Source organism: Aythya ferina (genome assembly GCF_964211825.1).
Source record: "Aythya ferina genome assembly, chromosome: Z".
Taxonomy (NCBI): domain Eukaryota; kingdom Metazoa; phylum Chordata; class Aves; order Anseriformes; family Anatidae; genus Aythya; species Aythya ferina.
This window is the reverse complement of record NC_140299.1, coordinates 71,863,467-71,883,086: the sequence shown is the minus strand read 5'-3', so window position 1 is coordinate 71,883,086 and position 19,620 is coordinate 71,863,467. Positions and strand designations below refer to the sequence as shown.

General features: G+C 41.2%; 1 protein-coding gene across 1 annotated transcript in view; it reads left to right on the top strand.

Moving 5' to 3' along the window:
- Positions 1-2,024: 2,024 nt before the first annotated feature.
- Positions 2,025-19,620, top strand: part of TEK (TEK receptor tyrosine kinase) — a 45,738-nt gene continuing 28,142 nt past the window's right edge. The window contains exons 1-2 of the mRNA XM_084505155.1: positions 2,025-2,348; positions 14,475-14,786. Of these exons, the coding sequence (XP_084361281.1) occupies positions 2,297-2,348; positions 14,475-14,786 (364 nt within the window). The 5' untranslated portion in view covers positions 2,025-2,296. The remainder of the gene's footprint in view (positions 2,349-14,474; positions 14,787-19,620) is intronic.

Genomic DNA, 19,620 nt, shown 5'->3' with positions numbered 1-19,620 from the left:
TGAAATGACCAGTAGGCATAAGCTTTTTTTGAATAAGGTTGAATACTCATTCAAAAAATAGTGAATTTCTCCCACAGCTGACCCAGTCATTTATACATACTATAAAATCAGTTTAATCTGCAGTCCGTATATACTGCTGTCCGTCTAGGTGCATTATAAAGGGAAACATGCACATTCCTTCTCAGTGACCTCTTTATGCACTGGGCAATGAGATTTAAGGAAGAAGGGAAGGGAAGGGAAGGGAAGGGAAGGGAAGGGAAGGGAAGGGAAGGGAAGGGAAGGGAAGGGAAGGGAAGGGAAGGGAAGGGAAGGGAAGGGAAGGGAAGGGAAGGGAAGGGAAGGGAAGGGAAGGGAAGGGAAGGGAAGGGAAGGGAAGGGAAGGGAAGGGAAAAAGGAAAAGAAAAGAAAAGAAAAGAAAAGAAAAGAAAAGAAAAGAAAAGAAAAGAAAAGAAAAGAAAAGAAAAGAAAAGAAAAGAAAAGAAAAGAAAAGAAAAGAAAAGAAAGGAAAAGAAAGGAAAAGAAAGGAAAAGAAAAGAAAAGAAAAGAAAAGAAAAGAAAAGAAAAGAAAAGAAAAGAAAAGAAAAGAAAAGAAAAGAAAAGAAAAGAAAAGAAAAGAAAAGAAAAGAACTCTAAATTCAGAATAACAGTGGAGAAGCATAGTCTTTACTAATGTTGGTTAACCCCCCACCTCTTAGCAAATCAGAAGCCAATGAAGAAAAACTGAGGAAAGGAGAAGTTATAAGTAGATGGGAACTATGGTAATACTACTCAGTGTCTGGCAATATACTAAGTGTTCTGATAATGGAGGGACCTATACCACTAGATTTATATAGGATAACATGCAACTGAAGTGTGAATAATCACTTCCTCTTCATGTCTCAGAGAGGAAGAAAATGTTCTCAAAAATCAAATATGGACAAAACACATGTATGTGTGTCAGAGGAACCAGACCAGGGAAATACTTTATATTTTGCCTCCTTAAAGCCTTAAATTGAATTTTAGTAGTGCATTGACCTCACTCTATGTTTTTCCAAATAGATTTTCAATATAAGTTCCTACCTGGTTTGGTTTCTGTTTTATTTTGGGGGCACGTTGTAAGGAGCAGTTCTGGGTTAATGTGCTGAATCATTGTAGGTGATACCCTTCTGACCACAAGGCACTAGATCTTGGGTGTGAAGGACTTCCTCTGTGAAATCTGCACCAGCTGAAGTGGAAAAGGTCTTCCAAAGGAAATTAAACTGAAGTAGGATGAATCCGCACCCCCTTTCTAAAACGATGCTGAACATTTGCTTTTCCATACTTGTGTAAAAGTCATTCTGGGTGTTAGCATCTTGGCAGAACTACAGGACTTTCAAATGGTGCATTGTCATGGGTTATATTTAGTCAACTGGTAAATATGATTGCCCTTTATTTGCAATTACACTAATTTATATGAGTGCTGCCTCTGCATTTATTTCATTAATTTTACTATTTTTTTTGTGGTTTTCTTTGTATTTTTTCCTTCTTGTTTTGAGACCCCCGAGTGATGTGGCATTTTGATTCCACTGAAGTCATAAAAACTCTAGTTAGGATTTATTATCGTAACAAGTTTTCAATCTGCTTCCAATTGTCAGAAGTAAAGAAAAATTGTTTCCAATAAAGCACACCAAGTAATGGGGTAGTTGGCTGGATGGTGACTGGAGTTGGTCTGTGCTGGATTCAACTGGTTGCTTCGTCAGGGTTTATTTCATAATTTTATTGCTGGGTGCTGAGACGCTTTGCAGACAGCAGCTTCCACACAGGTCGAAAAGTAACTGGAAAGATGAGAGGGGCCTGAGAAACCAGCAAATCTGCGCTGAGGGAAGGGGGTGACACTTTCCACCTACAGTACCTCAGAGGAGGAGGCTCTGCTCATAGTCTCCTGCCGGCTGGAGGATGCCACCGCTGTTCCTGTTTTGCTGACGGTGGCCAGCAGCCATCCTCTGCTCCCCCAGCAGCTCTCGATAACCGTTTTGATGTATTGCTGGATGGACGGGGCTCGCGCTGCCCTGCAGCCCTGCTGATATAAAAATGCCTTTAAGATCCTGCCTTTCCCATCCTAATCTACAAAGGAAACAGGAAAAAGGAACTTAAACTCCCTGTACTCAGACAGCAATGAGACTGTTCCAGCCTGCTCCGCTGCGCCGGTTTCTTGCCCGTGACTTGTAAACACGCTGCAGCGTAGCATGCTGGAGGAGAGTCGCTGGTAAACTCCTGCCCCAGGAAAAGGATACTCCATGAGTGGCTGCAAGAACTGCATGGATATATCCTGGAAAGCATGGACCCTTTAGCACATCTGGTTCTCTATGGATTCAGCCTGATGATTTCAGGTAAGATTTTGCTTTACTGTCTGTAGTCGACCTGTCATGCTGTTCTCACTTCCAACGCACAGGCAAAACACAAGTCCCTGCTCCTCACTCTAGGAGTTATCTTAATTGATTTAACTACTTGTGTTTGCTTCAGTGAGACCACTTACCCTGGTGAAGCTCTCTCACAGCAAGTGAGGGGAGGACAAAGTGCAAGCTACCAGGGAGCATGCTGCTATGGCCAGAAGCTGCTGCTACTTCTTTCTATGTGCTGAGCATGCACACAGCAACAGGTTTTCTCTGCTGTCTGAAGGTATTAACTTTTTCCTAAAGCTCATTACATTGAAATTATCAGTGCCATTCCCCCAGATTATCTGCTCTAGACACAGACTAAATGTTGACTCTTTCTGTGCCTCACTTTGTGAACTGGCAATGCCACAGGAAGTGTTGACGTTTCCAGGTATTCCCGTACCAGATTTTAGACAAGTATTATTCCAGTACAAGCTTCTAGACTGGATTCTGCAGCTGGAATCCGCATGAAAGTCAGTGGACAAAAAGGGCGGAAGAATGCACATTGTATAGAGCCAATTAATAACACTTCAAGCACAGCTGAAGAATGGTTCAGTATTATCAGCAAATGAGATTACTTTAGCAAGTCAGCAGTTAGTCATTAGAGACATCTGCAGAAGGGTGCAGAGCAGAAATATACTAATGCAAATCTGGTTTATAGCATTCAGAACAGGCAAGTGGGAGATCATTGCTGAAGCTATCACAAGCATAGTCATGAGGAAGACTTGCTCTTCTCCCATGGGACTCTCGGTTGCTCAGCATTTAAGTATTGCTATCACCTCTCATTTTTTGATTTTCTGTACAGTTTCTTCAGCTTCTTTTCACACACCATGCATAATCTGTTAAACAGAAATACATCTCAGACAGTAACCTCAGACTCACTCCAAAACATGTCACCGAGACACACATAGGTTCTTCCAGTCCATCTCTCAGCAGAAATACAAGATGCTGTAAAACAGCAGATTGTGTTGCGGTTAAAACCAGAAAGAAGCATGAGGAGGCAGAAGTCCTCCTTGCAGGGTAACTCACTTTACAGTTTCTAGACCTTCATGATTAGCAGCGCATTAATAGCTAAGTGAACTAATGAGCTTGAGATGTTTCTGATTTTTTATTTATTTTGGCACCTAGAAAAAGCAAGAGATTAACATGGGAAAGAAAAAAAAAAAAAAAAAAAAAGTGTGTTTACAATCTGTTGAATGTGTGTTTGTAAGTATTCTTATCTAGCCAGAGCTGTAATAGGCTGTACATTGTTTACCAGTTCCTCTTCTGTGGCTTAAGTTTCATGACTGCTTAGCTGCACGCTATGTGGCCCTCAGCTCACCTCCAGCTCGTCACTTTAAGGCAATTTCTGGTGCTCTAAGCATTATGGACGGAGAAGGAGAGACAGACCGATTGCCCCAGCTCTTTCTCCTCACCCCTCCTATTGCTCTACGTGGTGGCACACACCACGATGCCACAGAGGGCAGGCAGTGCCCATGAAGCTGCAGGCATGGCAGAAACAAGCAGCCGGCTGCGTGGATGAGCGGCGCGGGTGGACAGTGCCGGCAGCGGGGTGCTGATGGGCTGCCCATCACAACCCTTTCCACAGGAGCTGGCCGGTTAGGTGTGTATCGCAGTCACACCCATCTCAATAGATCTGTCAGCTTTCCCGCTTTTGTTTGGGAATGATATCATGTTTCCTGGGGCGAGCAGTAGAAGACAATGCGAGCCCGCTTTCCTCCAGATACCGCAGGCGGAGCTCAGGAAAGTGGCGCTGACATTGCCCCACAGCAGGGGCTCTGCTCCCACTGCCACTTCACCTTCTCCTTGCTGCCCGTGGGTTGCTGCGGGGCAGGCTCCAAGCCCACCCCACCCTCTTCCACCGTCAGCATGCCCCCAGCTACAAGAAATGACCTTTGATTTAACTCTTTTTTTTTGATAACAGTACTCCATTCACAGCCAGAGCTCAAGGTTTGGTGTTTGGTACCCCAATACACCCCCTGTCATGGTGCCCAGAGAGCCACTGCTTGCCACAGCTAGCCTCCAGCTAAACTGACAAGGGGCTGAATTTAATTCCAGAGGGATTCTTGAAACTAAACTGTGCATCACCACCTGTGTGTCTTTCGGTTGGTTCTGCTCCAGGCAACGCTTTGTAGAACCAAAGTGATCCTGGAGCATGCCCTGCAGTGGGGATTTGAGCCCCAGGGCCACACTGTGGTACAGCCCCTGCTGAGCACGGACCAGAAGAGTGCTCCAGACTCACCTACTCCAAAACGAGTAGCCCAGTGTCACAACTTGCCCCTTGCAAGAGAAAAGCTTCCTCAAATGGTCTGGAATTCTGCTTGCAGCTTCTCACAGGGGGATAATTCTCAGAAATTATGGTGTGTGAGCCTTGTGTAGGCAAATCAGCCACCCTGAGAAAGAGATTTGTGGAAATTGGTGACAATTAAACCCAGTTTCAAGCACTTCTTGTTGAGTGCTTCTGGCAGGAAACAAACACATTGTCAGACGTCTCCATTCTCAAAGATGGAAACTTTGGTGCTATAGCTCTGCACTACCAGAAACGTCAGATCCAGTGGGTTTCTAAAATCACTAGATTTCTTATTTTGCTGGGTGATTTTGCTTCTGGATCCATATATTGTAAAAGACTCAAAAGGTTACATTAGCCTTTAAAGAAAGGGTAACAGTGGAACTAACAGTGTAGTGCAATTCAGTGCTATATCCCATGATGGGGTCAGTAGGTGTTATCATGAAAAACATACTTACAACTATAAATATTATTATTACACGACTCCTTTACATATTCAGAAAGTGAAGCAGCTTTTAATATACATTAAAAAATGCACACAAGCACAATTATGATGCTGTATGCTCTTCAAAATGACAAAGAAATTGCATTTTCTAGTTACAGACTGGAAAGTTCTAACAATTCTGTCTCAAGATGTGTTTTTTCTTTATGAACCTTAACTTAACCTATAGAAAACCAACACTTTCTCTGGTGCACTTTCTGATACACTTTCTCACACACATGCCCGTGGCAGTGTGCATGACTATCATTCTTCCCATAAATAGAGACTAGGACTGCATGAGCATCTTCAGATCAGCTGTCATCTGACTGCAGTGGCACCTGAACTTTGACCACAGTCTCTCTTGTGGCTGCGATGCTGTTTTTTTGAGCCTCTTGAAAACTCTAGCAGCAGACACAAACCATGCCTGAGGTTTCAATCTCAAGTATTTTGAAACTATTTAGACTGACACAGAACATTTCGGACACCTACAAGTCAGACATCTTCAAGGCCAGGTCGTAGGAGGCTTTGGGCAACCTGGTCTAGTGGGAGGTGTCCCTGCCCATGGCCTTTACAACCTGCCAAGGAGGTTGTAACTGGATGGCCTTTGAGGTCCCTTCCAACCCAAACCATTATGTGACCCCATGACTCTACAATCAAACAACTACTAATGCAAATTGCAGAAAAAAAAAAATATATATCTAAAAAGGGCTCTTGCTCCTGAAGCATATTTGATTTGTGAGATCCAGCAGTTGCATCTGCTGGCCACATTTATATAATTGTCCTGTTGTCTTTTTCATGAGCCTCAAATTTAGATAGAATTTAGATTGTTGCTGAGATATAGCCTTCACTGAACCCAGAATTGAAGGCCTGCCTCAGGAATCACTGGTTGAACCTTGGTGACCTGCTGACTCCTGGTACCTCCACACAGGTGATTACAAATGGATATATCTACATTTTGGGAGGAAGGAGAGTTGTTCTTTCTGAGCTACACTGCTGACTATATGCTTGCAAAGAAAAAGATTATAGCTGTGACCTAACTCACTGCCCCGACTCTGCAGCTAGGAGCCAAAACCAACAGCTTCAGCCTGTGCAGGCAGCAGCTCTGTGCACCTACCCTACATGGAATTACAAAAGTGGCCCAGATGTCTTCAGTTTTCTTTATAGCTTTATAGATTGCTTTTGGTGTGTGCCTGGTTCATCCCCAGCGAGAGGCAGGGTGGCTCTCAGCAAGCATCTGTGCCCAAAGGCCATTCCAGCAGCTGGGAACAGTCAGGGGTGTAGAGGCATTGCATCAGACCCAAAGGAATCAAATCTAAAAGGGAGAAATGAAATCATGCTACATTCACAAGTGTTAACATATGCTGTTGGTTTAGATACAGATTATGCACATACATATTTGATTGTCTGGGTATTTAGTCATGATTAAGTTGGTTGGATGGATTACTTTTTTGCTGAAATTTCACTTTAAGGGGGAAAAATATGAAGCTGAAACATTTTGCAGAGATTGTCTGATCCCCACATATATTTAATCTGGAAGGCTTTAGGTGCAAAAGAGGGAGCATACAAGGCAGAGAGACTGACTGGAGCTAAGCAGCAGGCTTTAGGACGGGAGATGTGGTGCTGATCCTTAGTGTGGGAGGATCCACCTGTGTGGGAGACCTACTCTGTATCAGTCAGGTAGACTTCAGCCTGCTTGGCCCAGTCCTGTCACTTAAACAGAGATTTCCACAGCAGTCATTCTGGCGTGGAGGGTGTTGTGTGGGCACAGAACAAATACATCAAAAATGGATGCTTCTACCAGCTCTCTGGGATAGACATACAGGTCCAGTGTCAGCTCCCACCATGACCAGTTCTGGGTTGTCTATTCCAGAAGACCTGCTTCTGGAAGTCCTTCATGTCTTATTTGTGTAAGATGTATGTGGGACCTGAGGGATGAAAACAAAATGTGATTAAAGAAGCTGCAGTGGAGGACTGTTCTCTGAAGACATTATCTACCCTAAGCTACTAGGAAGATCATATATAGGATGCTGTTCCACTGCAAGTTCAGTGGAGACTCACTGAATGAGCCAATGAACCAAACCGTGTCTGAAATATAGGCTTTCCTGTGGAGAGTTTAAGACTGTTTTTTTTAGGGTGCAGATTTGGTAACTCCTGCAGCTCCCTCATGAGGGGAGCGGAGGGGCAGGCGCTGAGCTCTGCTCTCTGGGGACAGTGACAGGATCCGAGGGAACAGCATGGAGGTGGGACGGGGGAGGGTCAGGCTGGGGGTTAGGGAAAGGGTCTGCACTCAGAGGGTGGTTGGGCACTGGGACAGGCTCCCCAGCAAAGTGGTCATGCCATCAAACCTGATGGAGTTCAAGAAGTATTTGGACAATGCTCTCAGACATAGGGTCTGGTTTTGGGGTTGTCCAATGTGGAGCCAGGAGTGGTACTCAATGATCCTTGTGGGTCCCTTCCAGTTCAGGGTATTCTACAATGCTCTACAATGTTCTATGTTTCTGACACCCAATCTAAGAACAAGTACTAAGAACATCGGTAAAGGGTCATATCAAAATGAAGTAACAAATCCAATGAAAATCCGTTTTCTAATTCATCACTAGAAAATACAGGCACTTTTATAACTCAGGGATACTGGGTCATTGTTAAGTTCTGAAGGGATTTTTGAAAGACAGGTTCACAAATCTGACATTTCACTGTTCAGGGGTGAGGTACTTAAACTTTCTGTTTCAAGGTCAGTTTTTTGCTTGTCTGATATTCATCTATTTTTTGCACTGTGTCACCTTGTCTAATGTGGTGGCTTGGTTAATCTCCCTTTTGCAGTCTAACAAGTTTCTCAAGACAATGCAGTTCCATCTGCACTTCTGACAGGGAGGATAATTTTATCTCGTATTATTTGCTGGTTGTTCATCCTACACCTGCCACTGCTCAGGGACAGTCAAAAAGTGTACTCAGAAACAGCAAAAACCTTACTCAGAAAAGTCAGTAAGCAGCAACATGAGGACACACTACTAGGCAGGCAAGAACATAACAGCTTATGGCCAACCAGCAGCCAAAGCCCACAGTACCTTACACATGCTATCTGTTCTGATACATCCTATGAAGGCAATATTATTGCGTATGTTATTTTGTACACTTCATCTTAGCACATGCACCCAAAAAACATGCCTACATGGTATACAGACCAACTTCATAAAGCAACTGACAAGGACCATCCTTGATATGGACAAACTTACTCTTGCCTGCAAGTACTTCCCTGATGATAGTACCCATATTTGGCTGGCTGCAAACCCCACTGGATTTAGCCTGTTCTGCCCAAGCTGTCCCACATTCTTCATCCTTTTTCAGTATTACCTAGCATGTTGTCAGCTGCTTGCTCAAGCAATTTCTGCTGACATTTTGTTTTCTGCTTTACTTGCAGAAGACAAAACCATGCACAAGGAGAAGTCATGAGAAAGCTTTTTTCTTCTTTCTTTATTTTGGATTACTCCACACAGAAGTCTTTAGGCACCCTCAATTGGGAAACAGGAAACAAATAGCACCAGTATTTCTTTTCTAGCCTTTTCATCTTAAAAAAATTGCTTTGGTAAGTTGTGAAACTACTGGAATGTAGAGAAAACAGTTTTGCTTTCTTCTGAAAGTAGACACATTTCCTTCAGCTGCTCCAGATGTACCCAAGGGCCCTTAAGAAAGTATTAGCCCTAGGAGATTTGGCAGACTATGACTTTTGTCACATTTGTGCTCAGGTTTTCCCACTTCTACTAAGTAGCAAAAGGATGTTCTGTCACTAATTTTTGCCTCTTTTTAGTTTCACAATGCCTTTCCTCCCAAAACAATGCCCTGTTTCTAAGGGTAAGACACATTGGTTGAGCTACAAGCTGTCCCACAGCTGCCTAGTAGCATCCATGAGATACACAAAGTATGAGCCTCTTCTTGGCCACCTGGTACAAAAGAAATTATTTCATTGGCAAACCTATTTGCTCTTTTATGAGCTGTTTTTCAGGAACATTTCTGCATTTTATTTTATGTTTTTATCCTGCTGCTACTGCTATGTGCTGGAGTGCCTTAATCTGTTTGGAGTAACAATAATCTCTGCAGCGTCTTCCTGTTGAGGTCTGAGTTCTCAGAGGAGAATTTGACTCATTGTTAGAAGTCACCCAAACTGCTGTTGTCTTTGCATGCCAGGCGAAGCTTCCAGGACACCAAGAGAAAAATGAGTCACATAAAATCACATAAAATGAATATGTGATTTCAAAGGCTCCCCAAATCACTTACTTTTTTGGAGAATGAACAAAAAAATAATCAAGATTTGTATAAGAAATATTGAGTGCACACCAAATAATAGTAATAATAATAATAATAATAATAGCCAAATTCTGGTGCAATGTATATTCTATTCTCCACATGAAAAATATTCCTAAACAGCTAATTTTTGGGGCCAGTTTCTGACGAATTTTAATATTAAGTAAGGAGTACTCATTTATTCTTTCTTAGGAGTAACGGAGCAGGTCTCTATTTTGTTAACTTCTTCATATTTCAGCTGCATTATTTCAATCTTCTAAATTGATGAATTTGTTAATAAATAGATTTCAATGTAATTTATTCAGTAGTTCACTAAGAGTTAATCAAATACTATATTTTTTTTCAGCAATATTGCTTGTATTTTTGATATTTGTTTTCCTAAATAGCTTACTTATATTATTCTAGTTTGTTAGGTGGTTTTATGCAGTAAAATAGAAGGAGTGCACAGCTGAACAGATAAGTAAAAAACAAGATACAAGGAGAAATCTGAGGTACGGGCGATTTAGCAAGTTAGGTTTGCTCTAAATCAAAACCACATACTTTCAACTGCTTGGTGTTGTGGTTTGTTTGTTGTTGGTTTTTTTTTTTTAGGAAACATGAAAGAGAGCAGGGTTGGTGGCTTGACAGTCTGTGATACACATTTTCACCAGTTTCAAAGTAATTATTCAGCCCTGCGGTTAGTATTAGAACAGAAATATGAAACTGATTGCTTTGCTCTCAACATAACACCAAACATACACTAAGCACAGATTCTAGTATAGTACCTCTATGATTTATACTCACATTTTCAAGTAGTAGCTAATAGAAATAATTTGCGATCCAAGCAATAACAGTAATAATTTGCGTTCCAAGCAATAACAGTAATAAAAACAAGTAAGCAGTTGAAACTTTTCAAACTTCTTTCCTCTCACTATACCTGATGAAAAAAGAGCTGGAATTTACTGGGTAAAAACCTTTCTGCTTTCTCCTCACCTCCTCTCTTAATTAATTAATTGATGTTTCCAACCACCTCCTACAACAGCTCTTCTTTTTTCTTTATTATGCTCCAGATGCAAAGGGAAGGACTTCCATCTTATAGTCAAGTAATTAATAACAAAGCTCTACAAATGGAAATATCATTAAAATGAATATCATGAAAATGAAAACATCATTAGATCTTCAATAGCTGTAAAGCTGTGAATTATTTTTTTCCTCCCACTACTACTCTACTAACATTTACTCAGAACTTTGCATTCACAATGAACTCTGCAAATTTGGACCGATGGTTAAATATGTGTTTGGGGGGCAGTGCATTATGGTCATTGTTCACCTTGATGAAGCTGATTGCTGTGGCTGACTGCTGTGGTGGAGGTGCATTAGCCACTGCACAGTACTGACAGTTTTTCAGTTAAGAGGGAACTTTTCAAAGGCCTCGTGTTAGGCAGAAATTGTAATGAGTATTTCCATGATTTCCCAGGAACCAGACAAATGTTAAGTATAAATCAAGAAATATTTGAGCAGTTTTCTGCACTTTTCTATTCTCACAGCACTTGCTCTATGTGTTCATCTATGGCATTAAATTATCTCTTCTTGAGATTGCGTCATTGTTTTGTTCCCAAACTAGTGTCTAGCACCAGTTCTGGTCTAGGGAAGTGATGTTTCAAATTTTATTAGAGAATGTCTTGCTCTTTGAGCAGACCTGCGTCTGGGATATGTTCCAGGGAATTTCCCAGAGGTGTTTGATCAACCTTCTGTCAAGTTTTGCTGGTGCAACAAAGCACTGAAAACACGTTGATTGTGTGCCTGTTCAAATGGCATTTTGATGAAAATTTTGATGAGGGAATGAGAATGCATAGAGGTTGCAGAAAAAGCATGATACACACTTATTCTGTTCCCCTCTGTTCCCCAGAGGACTATGTACCGGAGAAGCTGTGAAAGGCCATGGAAAAAGTCTTGCTGGTGCTGCCCCAGTCAGTACAGCCCAGTCTTAATTTATAAGAGAGAGCACAGTCTTGTAGTTAAGGCAGGGGCAAAGGTCTCCCTGCATATGTTTTGCCACTTGGGTTTCAGTGGGTGCACTATTATTAAAACTTACTGCTCTGGAGGATGCCATTTTCTCTGTGCCAGGAAAGCACAAAACCCTGTGCAACAGTGAACATGTGTCATAGGTATCAGGCAATTAATCCTCTCTGCATGGCATCTCCCATTTTCAACACCAGCTTCTGTGAGTGTTCTCTCTTCTCTAGATGTATTTGCACACACAGCAAATTGCCTTCCTGATAGGTCAGTCCTTTAAGGACCAGGGCAGGAGTCAAAGGACTTTTTCAAGGAAACATGGAGTATTGTCACTGATACAGGGACAGGCTGTTTCCTGTCTGTATTTGTTGTACTTTTCTCAGAGAGCCAAATCCTGTTGTCCTTATTTGGTCCTTGCATGCTCAAAGTATTCACTAATACCAAGAGCAGGATTTGTCTACCTTTTGCAGCCCTAGGTAATGAAAATTACTTCTCAGCAAGGATGGTTGGGTCCTTGCTGAGATGCATTACCAGGAAGACATGCTCTAGGAAACCCTATGCACAAAGCATACGTAGATTTTACACTTTTCTGTTGTTCTTTTTGTTGTTGTTTTTTGTTTGTTTGTTTTTGTTTCTGTTTTTCCGTAACCTGAGCACAGGAACTCCTGGGGGAGTCAAAGATAGCCTTCCTGTCACCTCAGAGGCCTTAGGCTGACTTCAAAAAGCCAGTCCTGCTAGACTCTTGAGTTGAACCAGTGAAATGCTTTCAAGTAAATACGCTGCGAAATCTTTCCAACTGTGAAATCTTAGCTGCCAAATCATGTCTGGGGAATGATTCAGTACTTAAGCATAAATATTACTCCATATTAGACACAGAAAGGTCTTTAAATGCTGCTCCGTAAAGACATGAGACTCCATCTGTGTTACATCAGCATCACACAGGTGTTTGAGTTGCTCCGCAGGGTTTAATATGCCAAAGAACACCTATATTTAGACAATCCACTAACACTGCTCATCTAACTGTGACTAGATTTGGATTCCTCCAGAATAATCACAAGTAAAAATGAGTGATAGGCCTGAGCTAAGGTTGTTCTACACCTTGACTTACACAATTTGTATCGCTCCAAAGAAACAGAAAACTGTGCAACAAATGCACCGAATCTGATAATGCCTTGCTCTATCTTGCATAGGGACCCAAGGCAACACAAAAGCTAGTCCTCAAATTTCACTTACAACTCAGATTTCTCTTACTACTTCTCAGCATGTTAAAAGGCTGAGATACAGGGCAAGAAAAAGTGTTATTGTCACCTTTCACTTTGTGTTTGAAGTGAAGGAACAGAGAAATGCCGGGAGCACAGAAATGGAACCAGAGCCCTGCATGCACAGCAGCTCCTGAGGGACTCCAGAAATGTGGGTCCATCAACCTGTATATTGTGCCCTGTGGATGCTAGGCAGAAACATCAATTTAATTAAATTTCCAATTTAACCTGCAGCACCCTTCCTGATCTCAACTCAGATCACTGTAGCAAGTCACACAGTCTGGATCCAGATTTGATTCTGAGATCCATGGAAGTCTGCCAAAATTGGGACCTTGCAATTTATGATTTTAAGCATATCTCCACCTGGCATGTGAGACCATGGGACAAATCCCTGCTAACATAAAGCTCTCTGCCTTCAGTATTGGTGAGTTTTGAAGCACATCTGCCTACAGCTGGTGTGTCAGACCCACAGTTAAGAGCACAAATGCTCCTCAGATAAGAAACATACTTAGACAAATAACCTAGAAACGAATGCACAAGTCTGGCTTCACTTGCATCACACAGCTCTTTAGCTTCACTCCAAGGATTTACTTTTGTGACGTGCAGCAGGATGAACTGACTCTGCTGACCCCTACCTTTATGCAGTGTTTACTGTAACGGCATGCTGCATCCTTTCCAGGAGGTTTCATTTCTCCATTGTGTAACCGCGAGTTATCTGGGCTGGCACAGCGTGGGGTGGTGGCTGTCGCAGGGCTGGGTGTGGTGAGTGTCAGCGCGCTGTCGAGATACTTTGGTCCCCAGAGTGGCTGCTGGCACGACAAGCAGAGAAGGACCTCCTCCCTTGGCCCCGAGCTGGAGGGACACACGCAAAGGCTGCAGTAAGCACTGAGACCTTTTGGCCTCCCTTATCTAAGACTATACCCGTTCCTTCCAACGAAAGAAACCTTTGGAAGCCGAATGGCACTAAAATGTTGAGTCTCTCTGTATAAATACAAAGCATGCTTGTATCCAAAGCAGGAAAATAGATGTGATAAATAAAAGAAATCAATTATTCTTCCTGTTTCAGCTGGAAAAAATGTTACCGTTTCCCTTCTCCTTACCCTGGATTTCAAAGGTGAAGGGACACACCTATTATTTGCAAAGCGTTGATTATAGGAGACTTTTACTCCCCTGCTGCCATCCACATTCGAACAACTAAGTCTGGCAGCAAAAAATTTTTTTTTCAAAATATTTGAAAAAGTATTCCAAGTGTTCAAAATACTACTAATTCCTAAGGCTGAAAGACACATCCTCCTAATACGAATTCATACATATTAAACCCATGTAGAGGACATAGCAGAAACTCTGTTAAGCTGACGACCTGATGATAACCAGTCCTCTCACTGGTAAAGCACCACACTTGAGGCAGTTTTGTACATGTCCAGCTAATCAAGAAGCCATCTGCTTCTGCAGCCCAAGATTTTCCCTAGGCTTCTGAAACAGCTTTAGGAAGTACTTACACAAGCCTGGCAGGTTTATTTCTTCTTCTGAGAAGAACAAAGCTTATCTGTTCTTGACATGTTAAGTAAATCCTAAACTCTTACTAGCTGTAACAGAACAATTAATCGGCAGTCTTTTTATTTTGCCATAAATCTGTGTAAGACTCAACCAGAGGAAGCCTGCATGCTGGATGAAACAGTTTCTCTGATGATTTGATTAGCTGTGAACTCAAAATCTGCAGTAAATTTTCTTCACTTGCTGTTTGCTTTTTTTTTTCTTAGGTAAAGTGGAAGCAGCACTGGACCTCATACTGATCAACTCATTCCCTCTGGTGGGCAACTCAGAGACATCACTCATCTGTATTACTTCCAAGTGGCGCTCCCGTGAGTCCATCACAATTGACCGAGACCATGAGGATGTGACAAACCAGCACCGAGAGCCGCTGGAAGTGAGTGAAGACTCAAACAGAGCCACAGCCAAAACGGTGGTGTGGAAAAGGGAACAGGCCAGCGAGACTATTGGAGCATACTACTGTGAAGGCAAGCTCAAGGATGAGGTGACGAGGATACACACCATGAAGATGCCGCTGGGAGGTACTGCACGGGGATCAGAGCTGAGTTTTGCATGTCACTGCGTGCACACCAGCAGTTGTCCATGGTTAACACAAGTGGGCATGAAAGTGGCTCCAGAGCTGCCAAGACTGCCTGGAGTCAACAAAAATAGACCGGGCTCAAGTCCATGTTTTTCTTCTGAAGTGCAGAGACAACTGGTTGATACTAGCTGCTAGTCATTTCCTCGTGGAAGTTAGTCAGACATCTATAGGTGCTCTGCCTGCATCTGGCTACTGCCAGGAACACGCAGTCAGGTGATAAAGGCTCACTGATGCCACAAAATAATGCACATGAAAACCCCTTCCCTGAAATTTTCACACTCTAGACCCTTGATTTCTAAACACAGTTACACTTCAAATCTTGACAGGTCTGGGATGTAGACAGACATACATTGCTGTCCTTTTCCTTAGTAGGAAACCTAAGCCTGGAAAATAACTGCCCACAGTTCGGCACAGCAACACATCAAACACTTCCGATTTGCACAGTCTGTCAGCACAAAAAATCCAGCACAACAATGGAAAGGGACTCCAGGGAAGTTTCTCTGATTCTAAGAAGGTTATTCACAAAAATACACTGCACGCTACACTTTGGATTTGGTTTGGGTTGTAAGGCTATGAAGAATAGAAAAAATAATTTTGGCAGTGAGATAGATAGTGGGGTGCAAAGGTGGGTTTCCCAAAGACCAGCACTCTGTCCTGTATATGGCCTTGTAATATGTATAGGACAAATTATAAAGCACATAGATTACCATAAACTACAGAAAAAATCAAGGAATTCTGGCTAGTATCCCAAAGCAAATCAAGTTTTTAGAACTTCCACTGATTGTAGCACGATTTACTGTATTGCTAACACTTTACACCACAGCAGCTGGGCTGTGAGGAGGACAATTGACATTTTTTGTCTTAATTTCTAAAGTAAGAAGAGGAACTATCATCTCCCAAAATTACACAGTCCTAGAAAAAAAAAAAAAAAAAAAAAAAAAAACTTAGAAAAAGAGATTTTTCTTTTGTCTGAGTTATGCCTGGTGTCTATTTGTTTCTCTTGGTATGGGAATGTTCCAAGAAAGGTGGGCAGGACAAGCACATTTTTATTTGTCTTGTGTCTCTTCTGGCCCAGTGTTGTCTTGAAGGGTTTTCTTTCACCAAGAAAGTTCTGAGTGTCCACCTCATTTGCATGGCAGTTAATTCTTTCGTTTCAGAGGAGGCTGCAGTGGGAAGGGGGACATAAGATAACAGCCCACGGAAAGCTCTGGAGGAGGGAATGACATCTTCATGTTGACCCTCCCTCTGGCAGAATGCCGATGAGCTGAGCACAGCTCTGGCTGCCGTGTACAGCAACCCTCATGTGTGGATGCGTGTCCTCTGAATCGATCAATTCTTTGCAGTCGCTATCTGTGCAGCTAGCAACAGAGAAATTAATCAAACTTTGAGAGCTTCTTATTTTGTTCTAACAAAAGAACAAAAAGTTGTTCTAACCAGAAATAATGCAGCATTCATGTCAGCTGTAGGTAGGCTTCTATGAATCATTTCTGAGTTTGAGTCTATTCCTCAGATTTTCCTTGCAAAAGCTTGACTAACAAAATTTGAGCTAGAAACTCAGTGTTGAACGGTCTAATCAGGCTAGATGGGTGAGAAAGAGGCATGACAGACATTCTCAAAGCTATTAAGTCCACAGAAAGAGGAAGAAAAGGTCAGTGAAGGACTATGCAGTTTGGCAGAGCATCTGTAATTGGAAAACATGCCTTTTTGCCCTTTACTGTTGTTGTCTGAATAATTTTTAAAGACGCAGCATGCCTGTTGTCCAACACTGAAAGTTAAGGAAGAGTTGAAACGTGCCGTTTCCAACTGAGGACACAAAAGACACAGGAAGGAGAAGCACTTTTGAAAATCCAGCCACTGTTTTACAGCCTCTGGCCAAAAAGCCACTGAAACACTCACTGAGCATCAATCACTTGGGTAGCCCCTCTGACTTCATGGCAGGGGAAACAGCCACCTGCTTTATTATGTACCTGTTGTCAGATGTGAAGATACAGTGAAGACGTTCACTATATAATAGGAAGAATAACAGATTCATTTTCCTATTTTACTCTATGCATGTGCCATTCTGAAAGTAAGGAGTCCATTTTCCTGCATATTTTAGTATTTCAGCATTATGGTTACACATGTAATATTCATGCATGCAATAATAAGGATCAGACTATGCTTTTCATGTAGATGGGGAGTAACTATTATACTGTATATAGCATACACACCTAGAATAGAACACGACATAGTTTGCCCTGCATCTAGTCATACACAATTTGTTCAATTTCTCTACACCATAAATATGTTTTTTCACATATATGATTTTGAGTTTCTCCCACAGAAACTCTCCAGAGCAGGCAAAGGGACAATAATGGAAACACTAGTGAGAGAACGTTACAACACTTATCCTGCAACTCAGTTCATTATGTCTCTATAAGGAATTGGCACACTCAAGATGTGAAATCATGAAATACAACTCACAGTCTAAAAATACTTTGGAACTGAGCCTACCAGGGACCATGGGTTCCTTTCTATTGCAACAATACTGTGAAGAAAAAAAGGCTTGTGGTTAAGCTAAACAACATACAAAGAAAAGAAAATGGAAACACAAAAGTTTAATATCTTGTTAAAACAATTAGTAATTCTTCACAAAATTTAGTCCAGAAACCACTGCAACTAAAACACTTATGATCATTTGTAACTAACTGTTCATTTTTAGGAAAGCTCTTGAATTTTTGTTTCCTAAATATTTCACGGTTTTCAACAGGTATTTGTTATTCACAAATAACATCTAATTCAGCAGCTGACAGAAGTTGGGACTGCTCTTAGTTTTTGTTTACCTGTTTTTAATGAGAACTTATTTCATTATTCTATATGAGAATTCTCTGTTTCTCTAAGACATAAGCAGAGATACCAGTGCCTTGGTAACTTGGCAGAAGCTTGATGGATTCCTGCTGTACCATGCATGTGCCAGGTAACATGCAGGAAGAGTCTTGCTGAAAACATGTGACAGAGGCTCATTTCAGTTAGAAATAAAACTTTTAAACATCAACATTCACAAGGAAAGAAAATTCTGGCAGAAAGGCTGGCTTGGATTGACAGAAATGTTTTAATCTTTTCTCAAATTTTACTTATTATTATTTCACATAATGATACACAATCATTTTGATTTAAAATTAAAATGCCATTCTGAAATGGAAGTATTAATATATTCTTTCCATAAATATTGCAAAAATACTACTTTTTTTTTTTTCCCCTCAGATTTTACAAAATACTATTCTGGAGATATTAACACCATTATAGCTTCATATTAGCTTTGGAGCAGCATCTACCTGACGCTTATCTACAACTCTATTACATGTAAAATATAACAGGAAGTTAGTTGATTTTTTCCCCTGTTTTCTGATCCTATCCCTCTATATTTATTAGCAACCAAATTTCAGTCATGGACTCCAGATTTGTTTTCTGCAACCACTGGCAAGAACCAAAGTAATTCCTTGATAGCTTTCTAAAAATGGAAAAAAAAAAAAAAAAAGAGAGAGAGAAATTAAAGATAAATGGATTTTTTATGATTAAATTGCCTAGCAGTTTATACTAACTTGTGTAGGTGTTCCTTAAACAAAATATCCCATGAAATAAATATGAATTTAATAAAAATGGATCCTACACAAGTACAGAGCCAACCAGGCCAGGACCATGAACAGCTCTGAAGCAGTCGCTTCCAGCTGAGGCTCAGGTGAGTCTTTCTGTTGGAGAGGTCCCATGCACCTTCCTGGCAAGGAAGGAAGGGCAGTAGCACTGAGCTTCTGCAAGCTGGCAGAAACAAGATGCAGGAGAGGCTGACCTAAGAGCAGCATGCATGGGAGGCACTTAAGGCTAAACAGCCTCGGTAGTAGAAAGAGAAAATGGGCTAGTAAAAATCAATGCTTCACATCCCTGGGCACTGTACAAAGAAGAGTACAAGGATGTAAAAGACTCAGAAAAGGAGCTGATTAGGCAACTTCCAGAAAAACTCAGAATTTTCTTGACACATGACATATCTATTAATAACAGTACAGCATAAAATCTCAGGACTAAAACTATAAGAAAATGTGAATTTATTCTAAAAAAAAAACCACTCAGTTTTCCCTAGGAACTTTCCATCTAAAAGAAAGGAAGCATCTTTAATTTCACCTACCTTGTTTTAAAGTAATATATTGAAATTAAAACGAACATTTCACTGGTTACAAAAAATACAGTTTCTTGAGATTCTTCTGCCTCTACCCGATTTTGACCTTTCTTCTACTGATAATGATATCTAAAAGACAAAAATTCTGTGAAAATCCCTCTATCTACTACAACCTTTTTTTCTTAAATCAAGAGTTATAAACAAACACATAAAAGTACTTTTCTTTTCCTTTTTGAGCAGGCAAATGAATTTCTATTTCCCTGGAAACTAAAAATAAAAAATAAAAATTTGGAAGTTTAATTCAATTATTAATGTTGAATGCAATTCCAGTTGAAAAATCCACTAGAAAATTGTAAAATACCACTGACCTAGAAAGCTCCTCCCACAAAATCTCTATTTTAATTAAGTCACATTTTCAGATGAAAGTATTTTGGTAAAAACAACACTGGCTCTGAAAACAGTTTCTTCGTTTATTCTCAGTGCAGGCTAACACCCTCAGCATTTACAGACAGCAGTTGAACAAACACGAAGATAGGCCACTCTATCTTATTGCCTCTCCCCCAACCCCTGCAGTATGCTGATCTGTCTCAACTGTTCTGCACCAGAAAGCTGAACCAGTAAAGAA